The 22965-nt window shown below is 40.3% G+C and overlaps 2 protein-coding genes across 3 annotated transcripts in view; both read left to right on the top strand.

Moving 5' to 3' along the window:
- Positions 1-3617: 3617 nt before the first annotated feature.
- Positions 3618-17961, top strand: e2f4 (E2F transcription factor 4). Its single transcript, XM_083973712.1, has 11 exons — positions 3618-4046; positions 6387-6496; positions 10509-10670; positions 12497-12540; positions 12647-12711; positions 12827-13015; positions 14141-14231; positions 14388-14558; positions 15442-15489; positions 15601-15645; positions 15733-17961. Exons 1-11 carry the CDS (start codon positions 3873-3875, stop codon positions 15846-15848), a joined length of 1215 nt encoding a protein of 404 aa, XP_083829838.1. The 5' UTR covers positions 3618-3872; the 3' UTR covers positions 15849-17961.
- Positions 17962-19308: 1347 nt separating this feature from the next.
- Positions 19309-22965, top strand: part of elmo3 (engulfment and cell motility 3) — a 28721-nt gene continuing 25064 nt past the window's right edge. The window contains exons 1-2 of one of the 2 annotated variants that reach the window (XM_083974468.1): positions 19309-19587; positions 20706-20758. The gene's annotated coding sequence lies outside the window, so the exon portion shown is untranslated. The remainder of the gene's footprint in view (positions 19588-20705; positions 20759-22965) is intronic. The other variant, XM_083974467.1, reaches the window with a different exon arrangement.

Genomic DNA, 22965 nt, shown 5'->3' with positions numbered 1-22965 from the left:
ATGATTCTAATACAAAACAAATTACATAACTCAAACTGAGGGTCATTATTTGTCCCAATCTAATCAAAACATACAGGGCAGCAGACACACTGACCCTTTGTATTCAAACTGATTACAATCTCATTTGTTATAAGCGCCCTGACAAAGAAAAGCAAACAGAAACAGAGAGAGACAGAAGGAACAGGAGAAATTTACATTTTGAGGGTCACTTCAAAAAAACAGAGGTCAGGGCAGATTCGAATTTACTGTAAAACCATGAGAGCATCACTGACGTATAACCTACTTCTCTCTGAAGAAGGTGATCAAATAGGTGGAGGTAAAGGATGAGCTGAGATGTTATCAAGCATCATTATCTATGATATTTTCCTTTTTTTTAATACACTGGTCAGAAATATCAAGATAAAAGTCAGTTTCTGTTCTTCCTCAGTGCATTTTCCACATTTCTAACAAGGTTTGTTGCTTCCTGCTGCAATAATGATGTCCTGGAGATAACATCTGGACATTTTAGCTCCCACACATCTGAATAGAAATATGCTAATCTTGAGTTTAAAGCATATTAATTAGCACTTTGGTCCTTACTTGGATGGTAAACATCTCTGAGAAATCAAAAAAAGCAGCTCTGTCCTGGTAAAAAGTCATGGAGTGAATGAATATCAGACAAATATTCAGTCTCTGCCTCCACCTTGTGGTTGTTCAGTGTCACTGTCTCTGAATGTGAATAAGTGTTTTTTTTTGGCAAGTGCTATATTATAATTCCTTTTTGTGATATTTAAGGTATTTTTAACCATGACACTTGTTTTCACCAAACAAGTGTTTATGTGAGCTGATCAGATTGTACCTTGGAAAACCTGCCTTGAAAAGACCTTTGAATCATTATTACAGATTCTTTATGTAAAATATGTAAAATATACATTGTCATGGTCTTTTTTTTAACTGCTTTTATAGTAGCCTTATATGAACATACAATAATGGATTCCTATTTCCTGATACTTTGCAATACTGTATATAAATATTTATTTTGCCTGTTTTACCTTGTGGCCAGAAGAGGTCGCTCTGTTTAAATGAAGCCATCAAGACATTTTGGAAGATATGATAAGGAACTATAAGGAACAACTAACCACTAATTTGATAGGAAAATATACCTGTAAACAATGAGGGCTGTTTTTCTTAAAAAATCTGTTTGAAAATAGTTGGATGAGCAGCAGTAAAACCGATGTGAAAAATAATCACTACCAATACACTACATTTGACAGTCCCATTAATCTAAATTTGCCAGCTCATATTTCTGTGGATTAAACATACATATAGTTCAATTGTTCAAAAAGATTTTGAGATTCAAAGACGTGGTGGACATGATTGACAAATGTTATTTAAAGGGAAGAAGATTCATCACAGTATGATTAATATTTTATATTTCTAATTTAGACAAACTGAGGAGCTGAGGGTTTTCTTGTGTGAATGATTTAGCAAAGTTGATTCTAGCCTAGCATGTTTTAAGCTGCCTTTTATCTTCAAAACTTCATCTGCTTGCCATTTTGAGGAAAAATACAAATCTAGTACATCATTTGTTTGCTTTGTTAAAAAACAAACATAAATACACCAAATTATTCAGAGTAAAATAACTATGCAGGCTAATGAAAGTCTAATAAAATGTAATACATATAAATGATATCATAATACAGCTCTGAAATAAAGAGACCACTCCAAAATGTTCAGCCTCTCTACATGTGGATAGGCAGCCATCGATTCCAGTGTCTTGAACTCCAACACAAGCACACCTCACTCTGATCACCTGAACCAAATCATATTTAATGAGGAAGAAAGATTATTAAAAAAAAAAAAAAACACTGCTGCAATTAAAAAATTGGGATTATTCCACCAATTTTGATTTCTAAACTCTTCCTAAGTTTAAAAAGTAGTGTTTTAAAATGAATATGAACTTGTTTTCTTTGCATTATACAAGGTCTGAAAACACCAGATTTTTTTTTGTTATTTTGACCTGTTAAAATGCTCTAAATGACAATATTTTTATTTCAAATTTGGGAGAAATGTTGTCAGTAGGTTATAGAATGAAACAAAAGTGTTCATTTTACTGAAACACATACCTATGAATAGAGGAACTGATCATTTTAAAGTGGTCTCTTAATTTTTTTTCCAGAGCTGTATATATTAAAATGTACAAAGAAAATGAATGAAACTTTTCAAATTTGTTTCCATTTCACACATCAGTTGCATGCATGTCAGTGTGTAGCCTACACACCCGCGATCGCGTTGCGTGCCGTGCACACACGCTTTCTTCAAGTTTGAGTGAGTAAGGGCTCGTCTAAAAATAACCCTCTTACAAACAACCGAAAAACCCCTTTTGACATGATCCTAAAAATAAAAAAAAGTGGTTAATACTTGTAGTGTATTAACCTGGGGTATATAGGCTACAGGAATCTTGAAGTTAATTCTAATACCCTTTTAAGACTTTTTCAAGACCTTCTCAATATTTTTCAATACCTCACCGCCATTTCAAGCTGTAACCATTTATATCAGTGACACTTTTAACGTAACAGTTTTAGTTTGTGATAAAGACAGACCACTACGATGCTACAGAATTCAAAATAGGCTGGGATAAGGCAAAGTTTATCCCCCCCAAAAAAACAAAGAAAAAAAAAACATTGCTCCACTCTCAAAAAACAAAAACAACAATCTTCTTTTCTTTTTTATGTACCAGTTCATCTTTGTTTTTTGTTTTTAAATGAATAAATTCACACACTTTTACAATGTTTTTTAGGACTCAAACTCTCGGACAGCTATTAAAGCAGAAGTAAGCGATCCGGTCGTTTTGGCTAATGCTGCGTTCCAGGCAGGCTTTTGAAACCGTAAATTACAGCTTCAAGTCACAACTTACGATTTTGTAGCGTTCCAGGCAACCCACTCGTGTTTTTCCGACCTGTTTTACCTGTGAAAGTCACTATAACGGCCACTCGTAACTTCCGACCCGTGAACTCGTACCAGATCGAACTGGTACGACTTCACAGGTCGGAAAAACACGAGTTACGAGTTTCCTTGAACGCACCATAACAGTCCTCGTCCCTACGTCACCACATTCACGGCGTCCCTTGGCTGCACACACAGCCCTGCATGCCGTTCTCTCTCCTCATTGGATAAAAACTGTAGGATACGATAAATGTTTTCTCCTCGGCTCAGAGCAGAGCAGAGGGACTGACAGACCCGTGTTTCAGTCCAAACACTCTATGTAAGTGATTGCTGTCGGAAGATATAACTATTTAAGACTTATATTAACACAAATATATCACTTGCTTCTGCTTTAATTCTGAAATAAAAACCTTCAAAATGTAAGACTTTATAAAGTCGTGAAAATACTTTTAATACTTTTTAAGGGTCTTAATTTCCCCCAAATTGATTTTTCACCTTTTAATACTTTTCAAGACCCCGCGGATACCCTGTAAAAACTAAATTAGGAAGTATTCACAGATTTTAAATACGTTCGTTTTTTACGTTTTTCACCGGGTGTGTGAATTCGCATACGGTCCCACCAACGGTTGAACTGTCCCGTCATACCTCGCGTGGCCAACGGCTCTCTCCAACCACCAACACCGAAAGCTGCTGCTGCGCTCATTGAATTACCCACCGACCTCACTCGCTCTGCCTTGTCAGTTTCCTCGATTAAAGCGAATATTTTGGAGCCAAACGAACGAGGGATTTGGAGCAGCTCATTGAACAACTACTTTACCTGCTGCTACACTCTTTTACCCCCCCTCCCTCCCCAGTCGGCCTTCTTCTTCTTCCTGGGGCTCGGAGAGGCAGCGGGGGAAGTACGGAGCTCGTCCCCAGTAGTGGTGGTGGTGGTGGCGGCGGCGGCGATGATGATGGAGCTGGAGTCGGCCAGTAACAGAGGCGAACTGGGAGCAGTGGTGGGGGACTCGTCGCTACAGCCACAGACCCCGAGCAGGCACGAAAAGAGCCTCGGACTGCTCACCACCAAGTTTGTGTCTTTACTACAGGAGGCGAAGGACGGAGTGCTGGATCTAAAAGCTGTAAGTTTTTTTTAAGCCAACTGCAATGAAATGAAATGAGAGTCTTTGTTGTTAGCTAAGCTAGCACATGTCAGTCTGAGCCTCGTTAGGTTACATGCACTTTCGCTTAGCTTAGCCTAGCCTAGCCTAGCATGTTAGCCTAGCTGCTGCTGCTGCTGCTGTGTGACAGGCTAGTTTGAATAGACCGAGACCTCTTTGCTTCTGTGTAAGTTAGTCTTTTATTTTCTTCTCTTTAAACCATCCAGACTTCTTCTTTTCAAACAACCCACTGTTTAAATGTTGTGTTATGATGTGGTATTTTGAAAGTGAGGTTACTAAATTAACTTTGAAAAAGACTGCTGCTGCTGGTGGTGGTGGTGGTGGTCAACTTTGCAGACTCTGCCCCCTGCAGATTCAAAGTTTTTTTTTTCTCAATTTAAAAAGTGGGTCAACTTTTTGTCATTTCCCTTTTGATTCAACTGCTGCAGCTGGTGTACCTACACACATGAACCATACTAACTTTTTTTTTTTTACTACTAGGAGCACAGTTGTTGCCCCTAACTTAAAATTCAAGGAGCACAAGCAAAAAATTTAAATTGACTTGCAAAGCAAATATTTACTTTCCTTCCTTTTCTCTTTCCTCACACATTGGCCTGACACCTGCAATGACAGATACCAGATTGTTTGAGTCGCCCACTCTAGTGTTAAGAAAAACTGCATATGATCTGGTTGCACACGTGCAAGTAGATGAAAAACCTTTCTTTGCACTGTCACAAATTTTAGGGGAAAAATGCTCCCAATTAGGGGCAGTCTGGAGCCCTGTGTTTCCAAAGAAAAGGAAAGTGAGGTTACTAAATGAACTTTGGGGAGACTGGTGGTGGTCTCTGCCCCCTGCAGATTCAAAGTTATAAAAAGTGGGTCATCTTTTGTCGTTTCCCTTTTGAGCTAACTGCTGCTGCATCTTCACACATGAACAATTTTTTTATTTTTTCCCCCTGATTGATAACCTCGTGGTCACTAGTTTTGAATTTGACGCCAGTGCATTTGCTTTGCATTTTTTTTAGAAACACATCAAATAATGTTTTTTGCTCTGTCCCTCATCATCACACACACTCTATAGGGTTTAATCTATAAAATAAGATGCTCAGATATTACATATCGATCCCACTGGTTGAGCAGTATTGTTTAAAGATACTTAAAAACTTATTTAGCATTTAATGAATTAAAAATACTGGAAACAAATACCTAGATATTTGCACAGTGGCTGGTGTGAGCAAGGATATATATACTTGGGGTATTCGTCTAAAGCCCAGACTTGTTAAAACCTATTAATAGACTTGGTATATTACACTATAAATAGACATTTTGATAAACACTGACATCCATGTTATTTCTCCACCAAAACAGGAGACACAGATGGCAGCCTGACTGGCCAAGCATTACTTTGTATTGTAATAACACAACCGTTTCTTTTTCACTGTGACCTCAGTGACTTAGTTTGCGGACAGATTGGCCTCAGAGCTGCCGACACTCATCCTGGTTCTGTGCTGTACTGATAATAAAACACCAAACACTTTCTTTTTCTTTTTCTTTCTCTTTCACTCTTCATTTTTATGCATCCGCAAACCAAACTGCATTTATGAACTGTCACACCAGCTCAAAAGTCAATTTAAACATTTCATCTTGTTCCTCTATTATTAGATATGAACTAAAACCCTTGGTGTTTGTGATCGTTTCAATTTGACACATGTTTTAGTTTCTTGAAGGGCTTAATTCAGCGCTATGACTGAAAGTTGTTCTGTATTTACAAACAGGAGCTTTTCATTTCAAACATAAAAGAAAAACATACCAGTCAGAACTGTATAATGAGTGGTTGGGGTATTGCTATTGATCACCTGTGGCTCCCACAGTCACACTGAGCTGGGAGTCTTAACATATATTTGTGTAAGTGAATAATTAACGTATGCCATCATGTGAACTATTCAGGTACAGTCCTTGTAGTTTTTTTTTTTGGCTGTCATCCAGCAGCTCTGAAACAGTATTTCACCCAGTCGGCTTTATGACAAAGCTCAGACTTATCAGCACCAGACATGTGGTTATCATTAGTTTGTTAAACATCAAGAGGTTAGGCTGGGAAGGAAGTTAAAATGACACTAAGACGGGTGGTAAAGAAAACTTGGTTGCGGCCGGGGCATTGAACCCGTTGGCACAGACACAGCAGTCTCTCTCTCTCTCTCTCTCTCTCTCTCTCTCTCTCTCTTTGTATGTACCTTTTAGTTTAAAGCCGACTGTACTTAAGGAGGTGGCAGTGATAGCAATCTCTATTGTATTTTTCATTGGTTTTGTCCTCCTGTCGTTCAGGCTGCAGACACCTTGGCGGTGCGGCAGAAACGACGGATTTACGATATCACTAATGTGCTGGAGGGAATTGGACTCATAGAGAAGAAGTCCAAGAACAGCATCCAATGGAAGTAAGTTCACGGTTCAACATTTACCGTATAACAGATTGTCTGTCTGTGTTTTGGTGTCATGGAAAAAGACAAATGTTCATCTTCATTGTACCAGTGAATTAAAAAAAAAACAGTACATACCTCCATAGTTTATATATTATGAGCTAATTACAATCATATTTAGGAGTTTTGTCCTTGTCTGACCTTGCCGTCATCACAAATGTCATTGCGGTTACATATATATATTATAGGGTGGAACTATGTGAAACCATAGTGTCTTAGAAAGCACCTCACCAACCCCCCCCCCCCCCCCCACCACCACCACACCCCTTCCACTTTTTCATGTGGTGTATGAATGTTACAGCTATCGAGAGATGGCGTAGTGGAGGATGATGCTTCACAGGATCACAGCGACAGTGTTGATGTCGTAATGTTCTTTAATGTACTTGTGCAAGAGTCGTACTGCAAGAATCAAAGTCTGTCACTTTTCCAGCGTGTAGTTGACAAGTTGTCTTTGTGTAATCATTTCATAATTAAAACCATAAAAAAAGACTTGAACAGTAGTAAAGTATCCACTGTCTACTGTAGATGTGCAACTATAACCACTTTTTAAGAGCTTTAGGTATCAGGATAGGGAATACATGATATAAAAAAAAAAGTTTGCATCTTTCCTCTAACTCTTTGGTTTTAAAGAGGAACTGTGTAAGTCTGGTCGCTTTTCTGCTGTTTTGCTAACCCTCCTCTCAGCCATGTGCATGTTTACAACGAAGCCGGCGAGAAAGCAATCAATAGAGCGATAGATAATAACATTATTTATCATATACGATGTTATGACATATTTGTTTAGTCTTATCTGTCATAAAGAGGATACGGGTTGCGTTTGTGTCGCCAACTCGCTTATACTCCAAAGCCTATTTACTCTACAGAGGTTTTAGTGAGGGTAGTACTAGGTGGATCTCAATTTGGTGACATTTGGAGACCAATGTCCCCAAACATGTGTTGCACTTGCTACAGGAGATTCCTGCTATAACCAACAACTCATATCCCTTACATTATGTGAACATAATAAAGTTTACACAGCTTATTAGCAAATCTACCATTGTGCGTAGTCTAAATGTATAAAAAAAACAACAGAATAGTCTCAAAATGGAGTTTTATTGTACACAACACACTAAAAAATGTAACTATTTATTAAAAAATATGCATAAAATACAATATACTGTAAAAATGTAACATGAAAAATAGAACAATTGCCTCAGAGTCCATTTGTGTCCCTGACAAAAGTGCAAAACTGGAATCATTACAACCTGGCACTTTCTGCAGTACACATGAGTCTTTACCCTCATGTTTCCAGCTTTCTGGCAAAGCATACAGTATCTCCTGGATGCTGTACCATGCAGGTTGATGGGGGGTGTTTCTGGTGCTGGGTGACCCTGAGCAAACTCAATCAGCTCTGCTACACGTCAGAGTCTCCTTGAAGGCCTTGTGCATCATGCAGCATTCATTCATCAGCTTGCACAGCTCCTTGTGAAGAATGAAACTGTTCACTGTCCAGAAAATGGTAAAAAGTCTTGTACCATTTCATGGTCTTGTGGACGACACCCAATCAGCGCATCTGAGACATCCAAATCACCGATCTTGCTGTTATAGTGAATGACAGCGTCCGGAGCAGGAATGTCCTTCATCCAGATGGACGAGTAACTCAGGCCCTTGCCTGTGGCAGACTCGCTCTTATTGGAATACACAAAAATATTCCAGGTGTAGGCCGTTGAGGAGTCTGCACTTTCAGGGCTCCAGACTAACTTTTTTGACTAGGAGCAAAGTGGCCCCTAACTTAAAATTTTAGGGGCGCACACTGAAATCGACTTGCAAAGTAAATTTTCACATTTCCTCTAATTTTCACTATACCGAATAAATACTTTGATAAATGCAGAAACTATAATGTTTAAAATTCACATTTTATTGTGAAACAATTTAAATATTGAAAATATAAAGTTAATGTTTAGGCTATGCTGACCAATAACAGAACAAGTAGACACACCACTTGCGGTAAACTCATCCACAGCCAATCACAGTGTCAATAAAAAAAAAAAAATCAGCAAATTTACTGGTCGCACATGCGCGAGTAGATGAAAAATTTACTCGCACTGTCTCAAATTTTAGTCGCAAAATGCAACCATTTAGTCGCAGTCTGGAGCCCTGTATGGACTTGTCCTTCATATACTGCTTCATGCTTATGAGGGCCTTCGATGACACCATCCTCTCATCAATACAAATTTCTTGGTAGGGTTGAAAATGAGCCTTGAACAGTCTGTCATATGATGCAGTACCGTTCTTTCTCTCATTTTCCTCGTCGTCTTGGATGCTTCTTTCTTCAATAATCCACTCGATGATGCACACTGACAAGGCCCGAGAAGAACATGATGATGGCAAGGAAAATGTAAAAGCCCTTCACCGTCAGCACTTTCCAGGTGAACGTTATTCCAGATGCTGTTCTTTTTGCAGCACTGGTGTCGGTGATCAAAGTATGGATGACTGACGTGCTGAATAACAGTTGGAACAGAGAAAGGGGGAGTCCATGATGTGGTGGCATGACGTCAATGGTCTGGTTGGCAGGAACTGGGATGGTTCAGGCTCTTCATCTGTGTCCTCTATCTTGTGCCATCCTTCCTCTTCATCCGCTCTTGAAGTGGCAGACCCAGCACAGCCACGCTTTGTTTTTGGGGCTGGTCGAGATGTCATTCCTCTTAACGAGACACAGTTTGAGGATAAATGTGAAAAATGGACTGATTACAGAAGAAGAGGACACCACCATTGCCACTGAACAATAAGGACATTGATATAAGGATGAGTGTTCAACCATGTACTTTATGTATTATGTGCCCTGACACTGTAATTGTTGAAAGAAAGCCTGAAGTCAACAGGTCAGAGGTTTTCAGACACCATTTCACCCCGTCGACACCATGAACGAGGAGATACTGATTGTAAAATCACAAAATAGGCAGATCAACACGTCAGTACCAAGTTGTTTTCACGTGACCGGGAGATCAGGATGTTTATGATGCTAAGCTTCGGTCCACTGGCGCCGCCAAACTCAACCAAAAATAAAAGTTCTTAAGTATTGCTTTAAGGTAAAAATGTAGCATAGTTAAAGCAGAAGTAAGTGATATATTTGTGTTAATATAAGTCTTAAATAGTTATATCTTCCGACAGCAATCACTTACATAGAGTGTTTGGACAGAAACACGGGTCTGTCAGTCACTCTGCTCTGCTCTGAGCCGAGGAGAAAACTTTTCTCGTATCCTACAGTTTTTATCCAATGAGGAGAGAGAACGGCATGCAGGGCTGTGTGTGCAGCCAAGGGACGCCGTGAATGTGGTGACGTAGGGACGAGGACTGTTATGGTGCGTTCAAGGCAGCCCGTAACTCGTGTTTTTCCGACCTGTGAAGTCGTACCAGTTCGATCTGGTACAAGTTCACGGGTCGGAAGTTACGAGTGGCCGTTATAGTGACTTTCACAGGTAAAACAGGTCGGAAAAACACGAGTGGGTTGCCTGGAACGCTACAAAGTCGTAAGTTGTGACTTGAAGCTGTAATTTACGGTTTCAAAAGCCTACCTGGAACGCAGCATTAGCCAAAACGACCGGATCGCTTACTTCTGCTTTAAGCTACAAATCCTGCATCGTGCCTCTTTAAATAGAAAACCACAGTGAGGGCAGATGCTCTCAAAGTAGTGTTATATGGGTTCTGGAAACATAATTTAAAAATATGACTACTTAAAGTAAACATTACGCAAAAAAAATCTCCCATTAGTGCGGCCGAATCTGTTGTATCCAAGATCTAATGGCAGACAGATGGACCAGTTACCAAAACAAAGTGAGTTTGAATGAATCTGCTTCGTTGTATCGATGATAAAACAGGCTGTTAATTAAAAACAGCACATGTGCTTATGAGTGTGTGTGAAGCTGTTTATTTTTTTCCATAAATGCTGTCAGTACTTAACTGTTTGTACGTGTGTGTTTCTGTTTTTCAGGGGTGTAGGTCCAGGTTGCAACACCAGGGAGATAGCCGATAAGCTGATTGATCTGAAGGCCGAGCTCGACGATCTGGCTCTCAGGGAAAACGAGCTGGACCAGCAGCGAGTCTGGGTCCAGCAGAGCATCAAGAATGTCACAGACGACTCCAACAACAGCCCATATCCTTCACTGCGTAGAGTTTCTTTGTTTATGTGTCTGTTGTAGCTAGAAACATTTTGTCAGATCAGTATTGATTACTTTAGTTATAAATTTATTCAGTTTCGTTCCCAATCGATCGCACGCAGCGACTGTTCCTCACAGGATTTAGTTCCTCATTTGTGTTGCTTCACTCACACACAGCCATAGAAACCCTTCTCCGCATGAGTCACCAAGACATTTTACTTGTCTATTATGCTTTTATAACTGAATGAATGAATAGCACTTCTTTTTTACCTTTTATGTCCTGTAACGACTTCTTTTTGTATATTCTTATTGAAGTATTTCAGTAGAGCTGTGTTGGCTGTGATAAGCTGCAGCAACATAATGTAACATTCACCTGTTAATGGAAAGTATTTGGTGAATCTACAGACTCACAGGAGCAGTGCCAAGTCGCTGCTGACTATGGAAATCCGTAGGTACTGATGTACAGCCAGGGATTTTCCTGTATGGGACACGGTGCCAATTGTTTTTTATCATGGGGATGAAATGCTCATGGAGAAGAACAAGGACAATGATGTTAACGCTCCTGTTATGAAATAGTTGGATTACTTGGATGTGCTCTATACGCTGCACTTTGTTCAAAGCATTCACGCTCAGTCACTACTTAGATATGTGCGTGAGACAGTTAACGCCATGACAAATCAGTGATACATATCCAATCTCAACACCATCTGGCTTCTCATCGTGCTCTCTCCTGGGCACTGATCCCAGGTCTGTCAGCCACTCTGCTCCTGTCGAGGTTTTCCTGTTACTGCTCTTTTCAAAGGCCACTCTACTGATTTAGTTTTCTTTTACACATGAAGAGTATAAGCCATCCTGTGTATTAACTAGCAGTGTGCATCTTCACTGGCCTCACTATTCAGTTTCATTACGATTCATTTGCATTTTGATGCATCACATCCTCAATTTTCTATGTTGCCACACATGGCTTTTTAATTAATTAACATAAATAGTCAGAAAATATAATTTAAATGCATTTCCACAATACAGCAGCTTCCTTGGAGTCTGAATACTCACAGAAAAAGAAAAGGCCTATAGTCTACTTAAAGGTGCACTTGCTAAATTCTCAAAAAGAAAACGTAAATCTTGGCAATTGGCATTATGCTCAAACTTGAATGAATTATCTGAATTTAAAAATCGATTATGTGACAAAACTGCATCGATTCAGAATCGCCCCATTAAGAATCTCGATGCATCTTTGAAACGATTATTTTTGGCACCCCTGGCATTAACCCCTGAGCTTCTGGAGGCAGCTCGTTAAAGCCTTGAGAAAATAACCCTGGTGGTGACGTCATCGTGGTCGATTCAGGTTGAGCTTGATACTGTGTATTGTTCAGAGACATGCCTGCTTTTCAGAGGGTGTGAAGATTGACAGATGTTACAGGGAGAGTCAACTGTGCCATGAACCGTCACTACAGGAGCTGTAGGACTTAGGAACAGTATGTTCTTGACTTAAATTACTGCACTAACCTGTTAATTAAACCAGAGGATCCCAAACTTTTCCATGTCAAGGCCCCACAAATAGCATTACCCTTTGGCCGGGAGAACTACAGAGTTTGAGGCTAGGTTTCTATGTTATATTATTATAAATTATCTTTCATAATAATGCTCAAAATATAATGACTAGATTTTATTTTGTAGTTTGCATTTGTTCTCATCTTCACTCTAATTTGATAAGGATCATAGCAACCCTGGCCCCCGCTTTGAAAATGTTTTCATTAAATTGTGTCATTAAGCTGTGTTGTTACGAACCTTGTTATTGTATGGATCCTTAACGTGTTAATACTATGGCGTATGTAAAACACGAAGACCTCTGTGGAGCTTTCAAAGGTATTTATGCTTCATACTCATTGTTTTCTCTTATTTTTTCCTGTTTCTGCATTGGTTGACATTTTTATTGACTCATTACCTCCTTTTTTTCTTTTTCTTTTTATAGGTGACACACTCCTAGCAATTCGTGCTCCTATCGGCACACAACTAGAAGTGCCCATCCCAGAATCTGTAAGTTGTGTGTGTGTTTAGTCTTTATATATCCAGTCCACCTGCTGCTGTTGTGCCGCCTGTCTTAGACTGGGTTGTTTTGTGTGTGTGTGTGTGTGTGTGCTTGTTCGTCTAGATCCTGAACGGGCAGAGGAAATACCAGATCCGTCTCAAGAGTTCATCTGGTCCTATCGAGGTTCTGCTGGTCAACAAGGACCCGTCCAGCGCCTCTCCGGTCGTTTTACCCGTCCCTCCTCCAGATGACGTCCTCCAGAGCCTCCCAGCACCGACTCCTACCTCCCAGCCGGCCGCCGCTGCCCCCCAGGTACACACACAGATACCGTCAACTGCTGTTTGAGATGGTGTTCACACAATTTAAACCATGCAAAATGGTTGTAGCTAGCCTAGAAATCTATACGCACCCTAGCGGCAGCAAATATATTGGCTCCGCAGGTGGGTCTAGAAACGAACCATAGGAACTTTTTGAGTCTCGAACACCGTTTGTGTTCACCAATCACAGCGCTCTATCTGTTTAGAGAGTCGTTGTTGGGCGGGCTTAACGCCATGACGACATACTTGCGACGGTGAAAAACATTTTGGCAAGATGGCTTTGGCAAAGGAATCGTTTGAATCGGTGTTGGCATCAACTTTGAAAGAATTAAACTTGTTTCAAAGGAGGTTAAATCGAAAGCAACTGGACTTAGTTATTTGTCTAGGAAGACGTTTCACCTCTCATCCAAGAGGCTTCATCAGTTCATGTACGCAACTGACCATGCTGGGACTGGTCCAACTATCTGGTGTGGAGACTCACTATTTAACCTCTTGTGTGGGCGTTCACAAGGGTGATGATGTCACTGGTTCCCTTTTGTGCTCCAAGTGCCAACTGCAGTCGTTTTAATGACTGTCTTAAGAGGTTAAATAGTGAGTCTCCACACCAGATAGTTGGACCAGTCCCAGCCTGGTCAGTTGCATACATGAACTGATGAAGCCTCTTGGATGAGAGGTGAAACGTCTTCCTAGACAAATAACTAAGTCCAGTTGCTTTCGATTTAACCTCCTTTGAAATACTATGACCTGGGCAAATGAGAATATGCACCGGCTTAATTAAACTTGTCATTTTCTTTAAAAGTTGAGCAAGAAACTGCACTGAAGTCATTCATTTCGAAGAAGGATGTATTTGGTGTTTTGCCGACGGGATATGGGAAAATTTTAATCTACCAGCTTGCTCCGCTCTGACTATCCTGCTCTTTGCTCTGATTGGTCGTAGCGCTACTCTATTGCGTGCAGAGGCAGTTTGAAAGACAGCCTTCATCCCGCCCCCTGGATTGAGCCGAGGTCTATCTATACATTGTAATGATATAGTCTGGCTTGTCAGGCTAGGTTGTAGCTTCTTTTTTTTTTTTTTTGCATTTGCAGTGTTATGACCTTCCTTTATCTTTTCATCCTGCAGGTCTCCAAAGCAGCTCCTGCCATTACTTCAAAACCAGCTCCTGCTACGACGGCAGCAGCAGCAGCAGGGAACCAGGCGGCGTCGGCGACAGGTGGGTGCAGTGGTTTTTATTCTCTAAGAACATTTAACACCTCATCATATCAGATTTTATCGTGAGCCTTTTGTGACTGTAACATGATGCCAAGGGCGACCGTTACCTCAGTGATTTACAACATGTCATATCACGGACGCGGTTGTTTTATTTTAGAAGCAGTGACCTCCACCACCAACACCACGGCGGCAGCGGCTGCACTCACCCCAACGACAGAATCACCCTCTGCAGTCACTCAGCAGCTCCAGTCCTCGGCCTCGTTGGATGGATCTGTGTCCTCGTCCACCTCTGCAGTATTTGAACCAATCAAGTCAGATCCCTCTGAATGTGAGTTTTGCACGTAGCTGAACTCTCTCGCTTTAGAAAATACAAACTTTGAAGACAATGATGATTTGAGGACTAATTTTCCACGTTTACATTCAAAATATCACTGTTTTAACGTTTTTAATGATACGATACAAATTCATTTATTAATCCCCAAAGGGAAATTCATTTGTCTGGCAGCTCATCTACCATTTGCAGAAGAATTACAAAGCCTGTTAGGTTAGGTTAATTTTATGTGTCATTAGGATCGCGTCTCACACACATAGATTCGATAGATTTGATAAAACAAACAATTTTGTTGTAATTGTGTGTGACGTAGAGCTGCAGCTTCAAATTTACGAGCAGTTTTTTTTAATTGCTCGGCTATTAATGGCCTTGGCGGTGCGCCTACGTGTTCCCACACTATACGCACACCACCTTCTTTTTTTTATTTTATTGATCGATCCGCGGACCACTTGCGTGCCGATCCGTGGAGAGCGATCGGAACGGATCAACTGCGATCCGTTGCACCACTACTTATAATATTTCGATTTCCCTTCTTGAAGTTTTATATTGAATTTGAGTGTGTTGCAAATGTAACAAAACAGATTTGGCTGGAATGCCCTTTAGTGGACGCAGTAATAAGCTGGTATAGGTGTATATAATGAGCTAAAAAAAACAAACAAACATTAAAAAATTCCAATATAATTAGAATATTTAACATAAGAAGCATTAGAAATTTTAATCTGATTTGGGGGGAAGATCGACACCCCTAACATACATATACAGAGACATACAGAGAACTGAGATAGGTGTTTATTCCATGCAGGACATCACTATCCGATCATACCCTGACTTAACCATGTTACTGTGAAGCTGATGAATTTGTTTTTTGGTTTCCCTCTAGTGTTGGACTTTCCCAAAGAGCTTTCTGAAATGTTTGACCCAACGAGAGGTAAATTAAATATCTCTTTTTATATTTGCATGAATTAGATGATTGCACAGTTTACCAGTGTGACACCAGGATGTAATAAACGGTCGCTCATTTCTGTTTTCTCTCCGGCAGAGATCATGAGTGGAGATTTGTTGGAGGACTTGATGTCATCAGAAGGTACGACAGTGATGATGAGATTATGTTTGAACATGTCAACAACCCTTTCACGCGTCCTGAATGTTTCATCGTCTGTTTCCTCCCCAGTTTTCTCGCCTCTCCTGCGGCTGTCCCCTCCGCCCAGCGACCACGACTACATATACAACCTGGACGAGACAGAAGGCCTGTGCGACCTCTTCGACGTCCCCATTCTCAACCTCTGACCTCGGAGATTGTCGTCGGAGCGGGAAACTGTTTCCCACACAAGAAGCTAATCTACCTTCAATTTCTCCAAGTCCTCCCCCCCTCCCTCTCTCCGTCTCTCCCTCTCTCCCTCCCTCACTGACGGTGAAGGTGAGAAGAGGTGCAGCGACTCCAGTGAGCGTTCAAGGACACCTCTCTCTGGCACTGACAACGGCGAGATCGCGCTGAGCTCGGTCAGGCAGTAGTAGCTCGATGTACAGCTTTATGAAGAAAATACAGGCGAGAACAAAACATTTTATTTACCGCTTTTCCAAGGAAACAGAGTCAAAACAAGTGACAAAATAATTATATTTTTGGATTTTTGTGTATTATAAAGCGTCATGTTTGTGTATCAAGCTTTCCCCATGATCTCAAGAGCGAATGTGTGCGTGTGAGTCCGTGTGCCTGCTTGTGTTTTGTATTGAATGATCTCTTAAACTTGAGTCGAGACGTCTCCAGGAGTTAAAAAGAAAAGAAAGAGAGATAAAAAAAAAAACTTATCAGGTCAAAGAGTCAAAGCAGACGAACGGAGCACGGCCTTTTTCATCACCTGGCAGCTGCTCACTCATTGGCTGAATGAGTCCAAACACAGCTGGTTAAATATGCACTGTCCTCATGTACATAGAGAATATATATTTTGTATTGCCAGCACACAAGACTATTGTATTATTATGAACTACATTGGTGACACAGGCAGAGCAGTAGTTTGCCAAAAAAGAAAAGAAAGGAAGGAAGGTACCATATTCTTAAAAAAAAAGATCAATAATGTATGAATCGCTTTGTTATGAATTATGAGACTTGATTAAACCTTTCAGTGGTGGCGTGCTGCTGGCTTCCAGCTACAGAAAGATGATTTTTAATATTCAGCTATTAAAGCCAATAAAGTTAAACCAAAAAAAAAAAAAAAGTGCAAGGAGGGGAGTTTTAGATTATTATCATTTTTACATAAACGCCTTTTTAGGTCATGAATGTGCTTGTTAAAATGAAAAATAAATGCATACTATTGTGTAAACTGGTAAAACATTAGCACATCCACACTGAGAGGTTTGATTGTTAAAAAACTAAAGAAGAGAGGCCTGATTTCAGACGACCTCTAATGGACCTTGCAGATCTTTATTGGCTCTGATTTATATATATATAAATATATATATAACTTAACAGATGTGTGTCTGTCGGAGGAGGAGGAGTAGCTTTTTGTTTTTTCCCCAGTTGTTTTCCAGACTTGAGTTTCGTGGCGACTTGTCTTTCAATTATAATGTATGTGTATGAAAACCATTGTACCCCCTTCATTTGTATGTAAAAGAACATGTACGTATGTAATTCTGATGTATTTTTACTGATGCAGTGAATATAGTCACCATGTCATGACATCTGATCGTTATTGTTTTGTTTCTGTATATTTGGCTCTGACATCTTTTTCTTTTTTGCTGCTTTTTCGTTCTGTTCACCCTCAATTAGATTTCTCAACTCTAATTATTCTCTCAGATGAGTAGCAACACAGGATGAGTTGTTGTTACCAGTCAGACTGCAGTCTCGTCAGACTGTATAAATATAATACTGATATTATATTCATCTTCCTACGGTGCTTTTCTTCTGTAAAATCACTTTTTTGCCCAGGGTGACATGTATGTATGTACAGTATGTACTGTGTATATCCTTCTCTACCGCTTGTATAGAATAGCCTTTATTTTTTTATACCTGCTAGCTATATTATGACATGACCGTTGCTACTAATTTTGTGCTTACACTTAAAAAAAAAACTCTTAAGGGATTTATCCACAAAAATCTTCTGCTTCATAAAAAAAGTTTCCTGTCTCATCGTTGCACTTTACATCACTGTGGACATATTAGTCGCTACTACTCATGCGCGTCTTGATCGGTAAGCCAGTCGTTGTGTTTGGACAGTGTTTGTTTGTGAGCAGCCTGGGAAGTTGGACAGTCCTGGGTTGAATGGATCATGTCTGTGGCGTGCGCTGGTGTGTGAGACTCAATCCTGCAGACTGTTTTTTTTTTTTTTTTAACAAGGCTCACTATTGTTAGGCGGTAGTTGCATCAAATGATAAAAAAAAAAATAAACACTTTGGTATTCTTTGGTATTGTCTGCTTCCCATGGTTTTATATTATATTAAAGTCACAAAATCCCTGTGATATGTTAAGAAATAACTTCCATATATGTTGTTTTTTCATTTTACTAATCAAATTCATTGGCTGCTTCCATGCATTTTTAAAGAAATGGTGCAAATGCATCAATAAAATGTATCATATTTTGGTTCTCCCATGGACAGAACAGGGGAAAAGAGTGAATAGTTATGCTTGCATACTGGTCCCCTGCTCTCCCTGAGGTTACAGCAGGTTAGATACTGTGATTTTCATAATAGGAGCGTGGAAGTGGTGAAAATTACAGTAAACAGTGTGTAGTTTTTTATACAGTCTATGGTAGTGACACCAGAAGAGAGAGTAGAGGGGGGACAGCAGGGGGCAGCTGTAACCATCTGTACCCGACCCGGAACTTTGATTTAATTCATCTCCAACTTCTTGGAAATTTGGAAGAAAAGCTCGCGCAGTTCAGCACGAGCAGCACGAGAATTTCAGGAACTTGTGTCGTTTTTCTTTCAAAGTAAAAGCCCCATAAAATGTCTCAAGGGTCCAAGTGATAGGAAAAGAGGACAGTAATGAATTCAAAGGGTTGAAGGAAATGTGGTATTGCTATAAAATAAACAGAGACAAAACTCTCAATACCCATACCTTTTATTCTTTTGTCTACATAAAACCTGCATGCAGTAGACTATATAAGAGTGTAAATGATTATGTATACTAGAAATGTAAGCACACAACGTAGAATGCATGTTTATGTGGTATTTAGAATTTATATAATTGCACTACTATTTACCTTACCTTTGTATGAACCCTTCACCACATATTAAATTGTTTTCTATAAATTGTTCCTGGAGTTATAAAAAAAGGCAGCCAATCAATTGATTGATGAATCAATTTTAAGCAATTAAACAATACACATAAGTGCTTCAGAGAGAAGGGGGTTAGTATAGGCTGATAAGAATAAATAGGCTACAATATTTTCTTAATAAGAGGAGATGCAATAAAAATTGTTAAACCAGAAGCAACAGGTAAGATATAAAATTTGATGGAAAAACAATGACCGAATTATAAAAAAGAAAGAATAAAATAGAAAAATAGTGCAAAAGTAGAGAATAAATAAAAACCAAGAATGAATAATGCAGAAAAAAAAATCATAAAACAAAATGGAAAAATATATTTTAAAGAAATTAAAAATAGAAGAAAACACATCAGCCACAATTCGTTTTATTGTGAAAGTAACAACCGGAAGTCGTTCGTTTTACGGCGGCTACCTTGACTCGAACCCTCGACTGCGCCGCTCCAACCAACCCGGAACTTTTAAATCAACTAAATCACTCCTGAAAACTTTGTTGCAAAGGAGTTTGCTCCTGCTTTCCCGACGGGTTCAGCAGCAGATGTTTTTTCAACTAACTTCCGGGGACTGAACCCGTTGTTTTACTTCTTTCTTCTGAGTGTGTGTGTGTGTGTGGAGGGGAAAAAACAACAAGAGAAAAAAGCAAAAGCTAAAAGACGAGACGACAGCTGCCTGCAAATGTTTCTCGCTCTGACTGTGGCAGCGGCAGCAGCAGCGGCGGCGGCGGCTCCTACAGGACAGTAGCTCTCGACTTGTCTTTTCACAACCAGGTAGGACACTGACTCACACACACAGTCAGAGGAAGAAAGAGAAGGAGAAGGAAAAAACAAAACAAAAAACACCTCTGTTTCTGACTCTAACGTCTGTTTCATAAACCTGTCGCCACCAACGGACATAGAACTTATGTTTAAAACTTAACGGCTAACGAACGGTCAACGTTCTATTTTGATACATTCGAAAAGTTTGAATGTATTTACTAACGTTAGCTTCAAAGCACATGGCTTTGTACTGCAACTGCACCAGCGTCCAGTGTTCAGCTGCTGCTCTCATAACAGAGGAGTGACACTGTAATAAATAGGTCACTGTGTGTTTATTTATAGTATATTTATATATATCTGTATATATGCATGTATTTTAACTTTTTATTTTCTTAATTATGACATAAGATTGTGTTAAATCACAATGCAAAAAAAAAAAAAAGGAGGAGGGGGGGATGAAGAGGAGGAATAAGGAGGAGGAGGGGGGGGGGGTTACCCTGTCAGGTTAGGAATTTGAGGCAGCTGAGAGCTCCCCCCCTACACACACACACACACACACACACACACACACACACACACACACACACACACACACACACACACTCCTACGTCCACACAAGAGAGGTTGTGGTAGGGCAGTCTGTCAGTCCAGGGGGTCTGAGACACACACACACTAGTCTAACAAAAGGTCTGGCTGTGCTTGTAGTTTTAAGCTTAATGAAGCAAAGTGGTCGGAGGAAGAGAAACACAGTCTGACACATTACCCACTCTGAGCGTGGTGGACATTTTCGTTTTAGATGAAAGTTAAAGGTTTCAAAATGACCTCATCAGTGTGGTCTGACAGGCCTGTGACGGGAAACAGTCACAGACCAAGTTTAATTTAGGGTTTTAGGTATTGTAGCTGTCACAACTTCCTGTATCGTATCATAATTCCTCTTTAAACCTAAGGCTTAAATCATTAACTAGATTTTTGCCTATTAATCAACCACTCACCCATTGATTGACTGCTTGTTTTTGGACTCTACAATAACATTTTATTGACCTTTGTTAGTTTATAATTGCAGCGAGGGTTTATGATCCTTACAGGAATGACAGCTTTTTAACAGCAACATCTGAACTTCTGTTTTAAGGCAGAAACAGGCACGTACAGACCAGACTGTGTGGTTTCAGCTTCCACAGACAGGTACACACTCTTGACTGACACACAAACACACACACACATAGACACACACTCTCTTCAGTGGTTAATCTCCATAGAGACTGAGATGGAAACCTCCCCTCTCTCTTCTGCTGAGTTAAGAAAAGGAAACGTCAAACTACTTTCACATTTTTACCAATCAGCAGCTTTTCTGTTGCTGAACTAACAGTGATAATTTGACAGCAGTACAGTAGAAGAATGAGGTTTGAAAGTTGCATAACCAGACATTCAATTTGATTAAATGTCAAATATATTTTGATGAATGATGATTTAATGAGCCAGATTACATAACTCACCCAAGCTTGTTTTTTGTTTTGGAAACGAGTCGAGGCTCAGAGCACAAAGCCAAAGTTTGTTGTTGGTTTTGGTTGTAATGACGGGAGAAGAGTAGACTGAGCTCTATCCTGTGTTACATGAGGCCTGGAGCGTGTACGGACAGGTTGTGATGAATGTGGGCTAATAGTGCTTTGTTGTCATCGTGGGTAAACCCAGGAGTCCCTGGTGGAAGTCCTCTGGATGATTTATGAGCTCCAGGACTTCTTCTTATGGAGTTTGGTATTGGCAACAGCAGATAATATGCAAATTTTGGTTTTATGATATAAGAGGACAAATAATCTACTTCTATTTAAACATTTTTTTAAATATAGTTTAAGTTTCGGCCTCCGACTGTTCATGAACATGATTTTCTAATTTTAGAAGTCAGACTCGTCTTCCTGCTTGGTTGCATTCATGATAGTTTCTCGTCATCGCATGTATATAAAGGTCGTCAGAGAATAAATAAATGGCCATGTCACGAAAGGCTGATTGTGAAACCACATCACTCTACACGTATTGCATTGTCTTTAATGTGCAGCCAACCATGCAGTCACTTCTGTGAGTGGTGCCTTGAGTTACACTCTAACAATGCTGATATTATTCACCACCTTTAGTTTGGCTGTTTGCACCCATCTGTTAGCTCATCTGTGTGTGCACTGTGCAGGGATCCCGAACCCAATGAACCGGCTGTCGCGTTCAGACCGAAGAAAAGAAAAGGTTCTGAACCTGAAAAGTTGGTTCTTCCCAGCGAACTGTGGCATCATCAGTGGGCGTGTCTTATTCTATCCCGTGAAGGGTCGAGCAAGAAGGAGGAGGATGAGGAGGAGGAGAAGGCAGCGATTACAACCTGGACATTTTTTTTTTTGCATTGGTCTGATGAAGAAACAAAATGTTTGGTGGAGATTTGAGCAAATACAGAATTTCAAGAAACGCTAGAAAGCAGAACAAGAAAGAACAAGTTGTATGAATTTCCCTTTAGGCCAGGGCTCCAGACTAACTAACAGCACAGTGGCACCTAGAGCGCAAACAGAAAATTTAGGGGCATAAATCGACTTGCAAAACAAATATTCACATTCCTCTTTCATTCATGATCCTCACACACCGTGGCCTACCACCTGTAATGACAGAGTCCAGATTCTTTGGGTGTTAAAACAACAAAACAAACAAACAAACAAACAGCCAATTTACTGGTTGCACAACATGTGCACTTAGATGAAACATCTACTTGCACTGTCCCAAATTTGAGGGGCAAAATGCTCCCATTTAGGGGCCGCCTGGAGCCCTGCTTTAGGGCTTAAAAAGTAAAGTAACTCTTATCTTTGAACTCTGGAAAGAGATGATCAAGGCTGGGTTCACTCCAACACCAGACCAGATAATAAATAATCGTAAAAAACTGAAGGAGGATTACAGAGACAGCAAAAAAGCAAACATGTTGGGTAACACAGAGTAACGTCCTCTCACTTTGGTTCCACTTAAACTGGTGTGACCGCTGCTGGTTCACCAGAAAGCACCAAGGTTTGAGACTCCAGACCAGAACCAGAACCGAGTCGGTCTGAAAGCACCGATAATAGAGACAAACGACAAACATCGTTAGACGCTCACACGCCTTCTCACCTCTGGACTGTGGGAGGAAGCTGAGGAAGCCACAGAGAGGCACAGGGAGAACATGCAGACTCATCACAGAGAGGCCTCACACCGGGGGGTTGGAACCTAAACCCCCTCTGGCTGTGACACGATGACAGTGCCACTGCTAAACACCACCACTGCCACCGCGCCACAGCATGATAACTTCAACTGGCTAATTGGCCCTTAAGCACACACACACACACACAAACAGCAGCACAGCCGAGCATGATGGGAACATCGTTAGGGTGAAA

This window comes from Trachurus trachurus (assembly GCF_905171665.1).
Source record: "Trachurus trachurus genome assembly, chromosome: 6".
NCBI classification, from domain to species: domain Eukaryota; kingdom Metazoa; phylum Chordata; class Actinopteri; order Carangiformes; family Carangidae; genus Trachurus; species Trachurus trachurus.
Note: the sequence above shows the minus strand (reverse complement) of the source record. Positions and strands in the feature narration are given on the sequence as shown.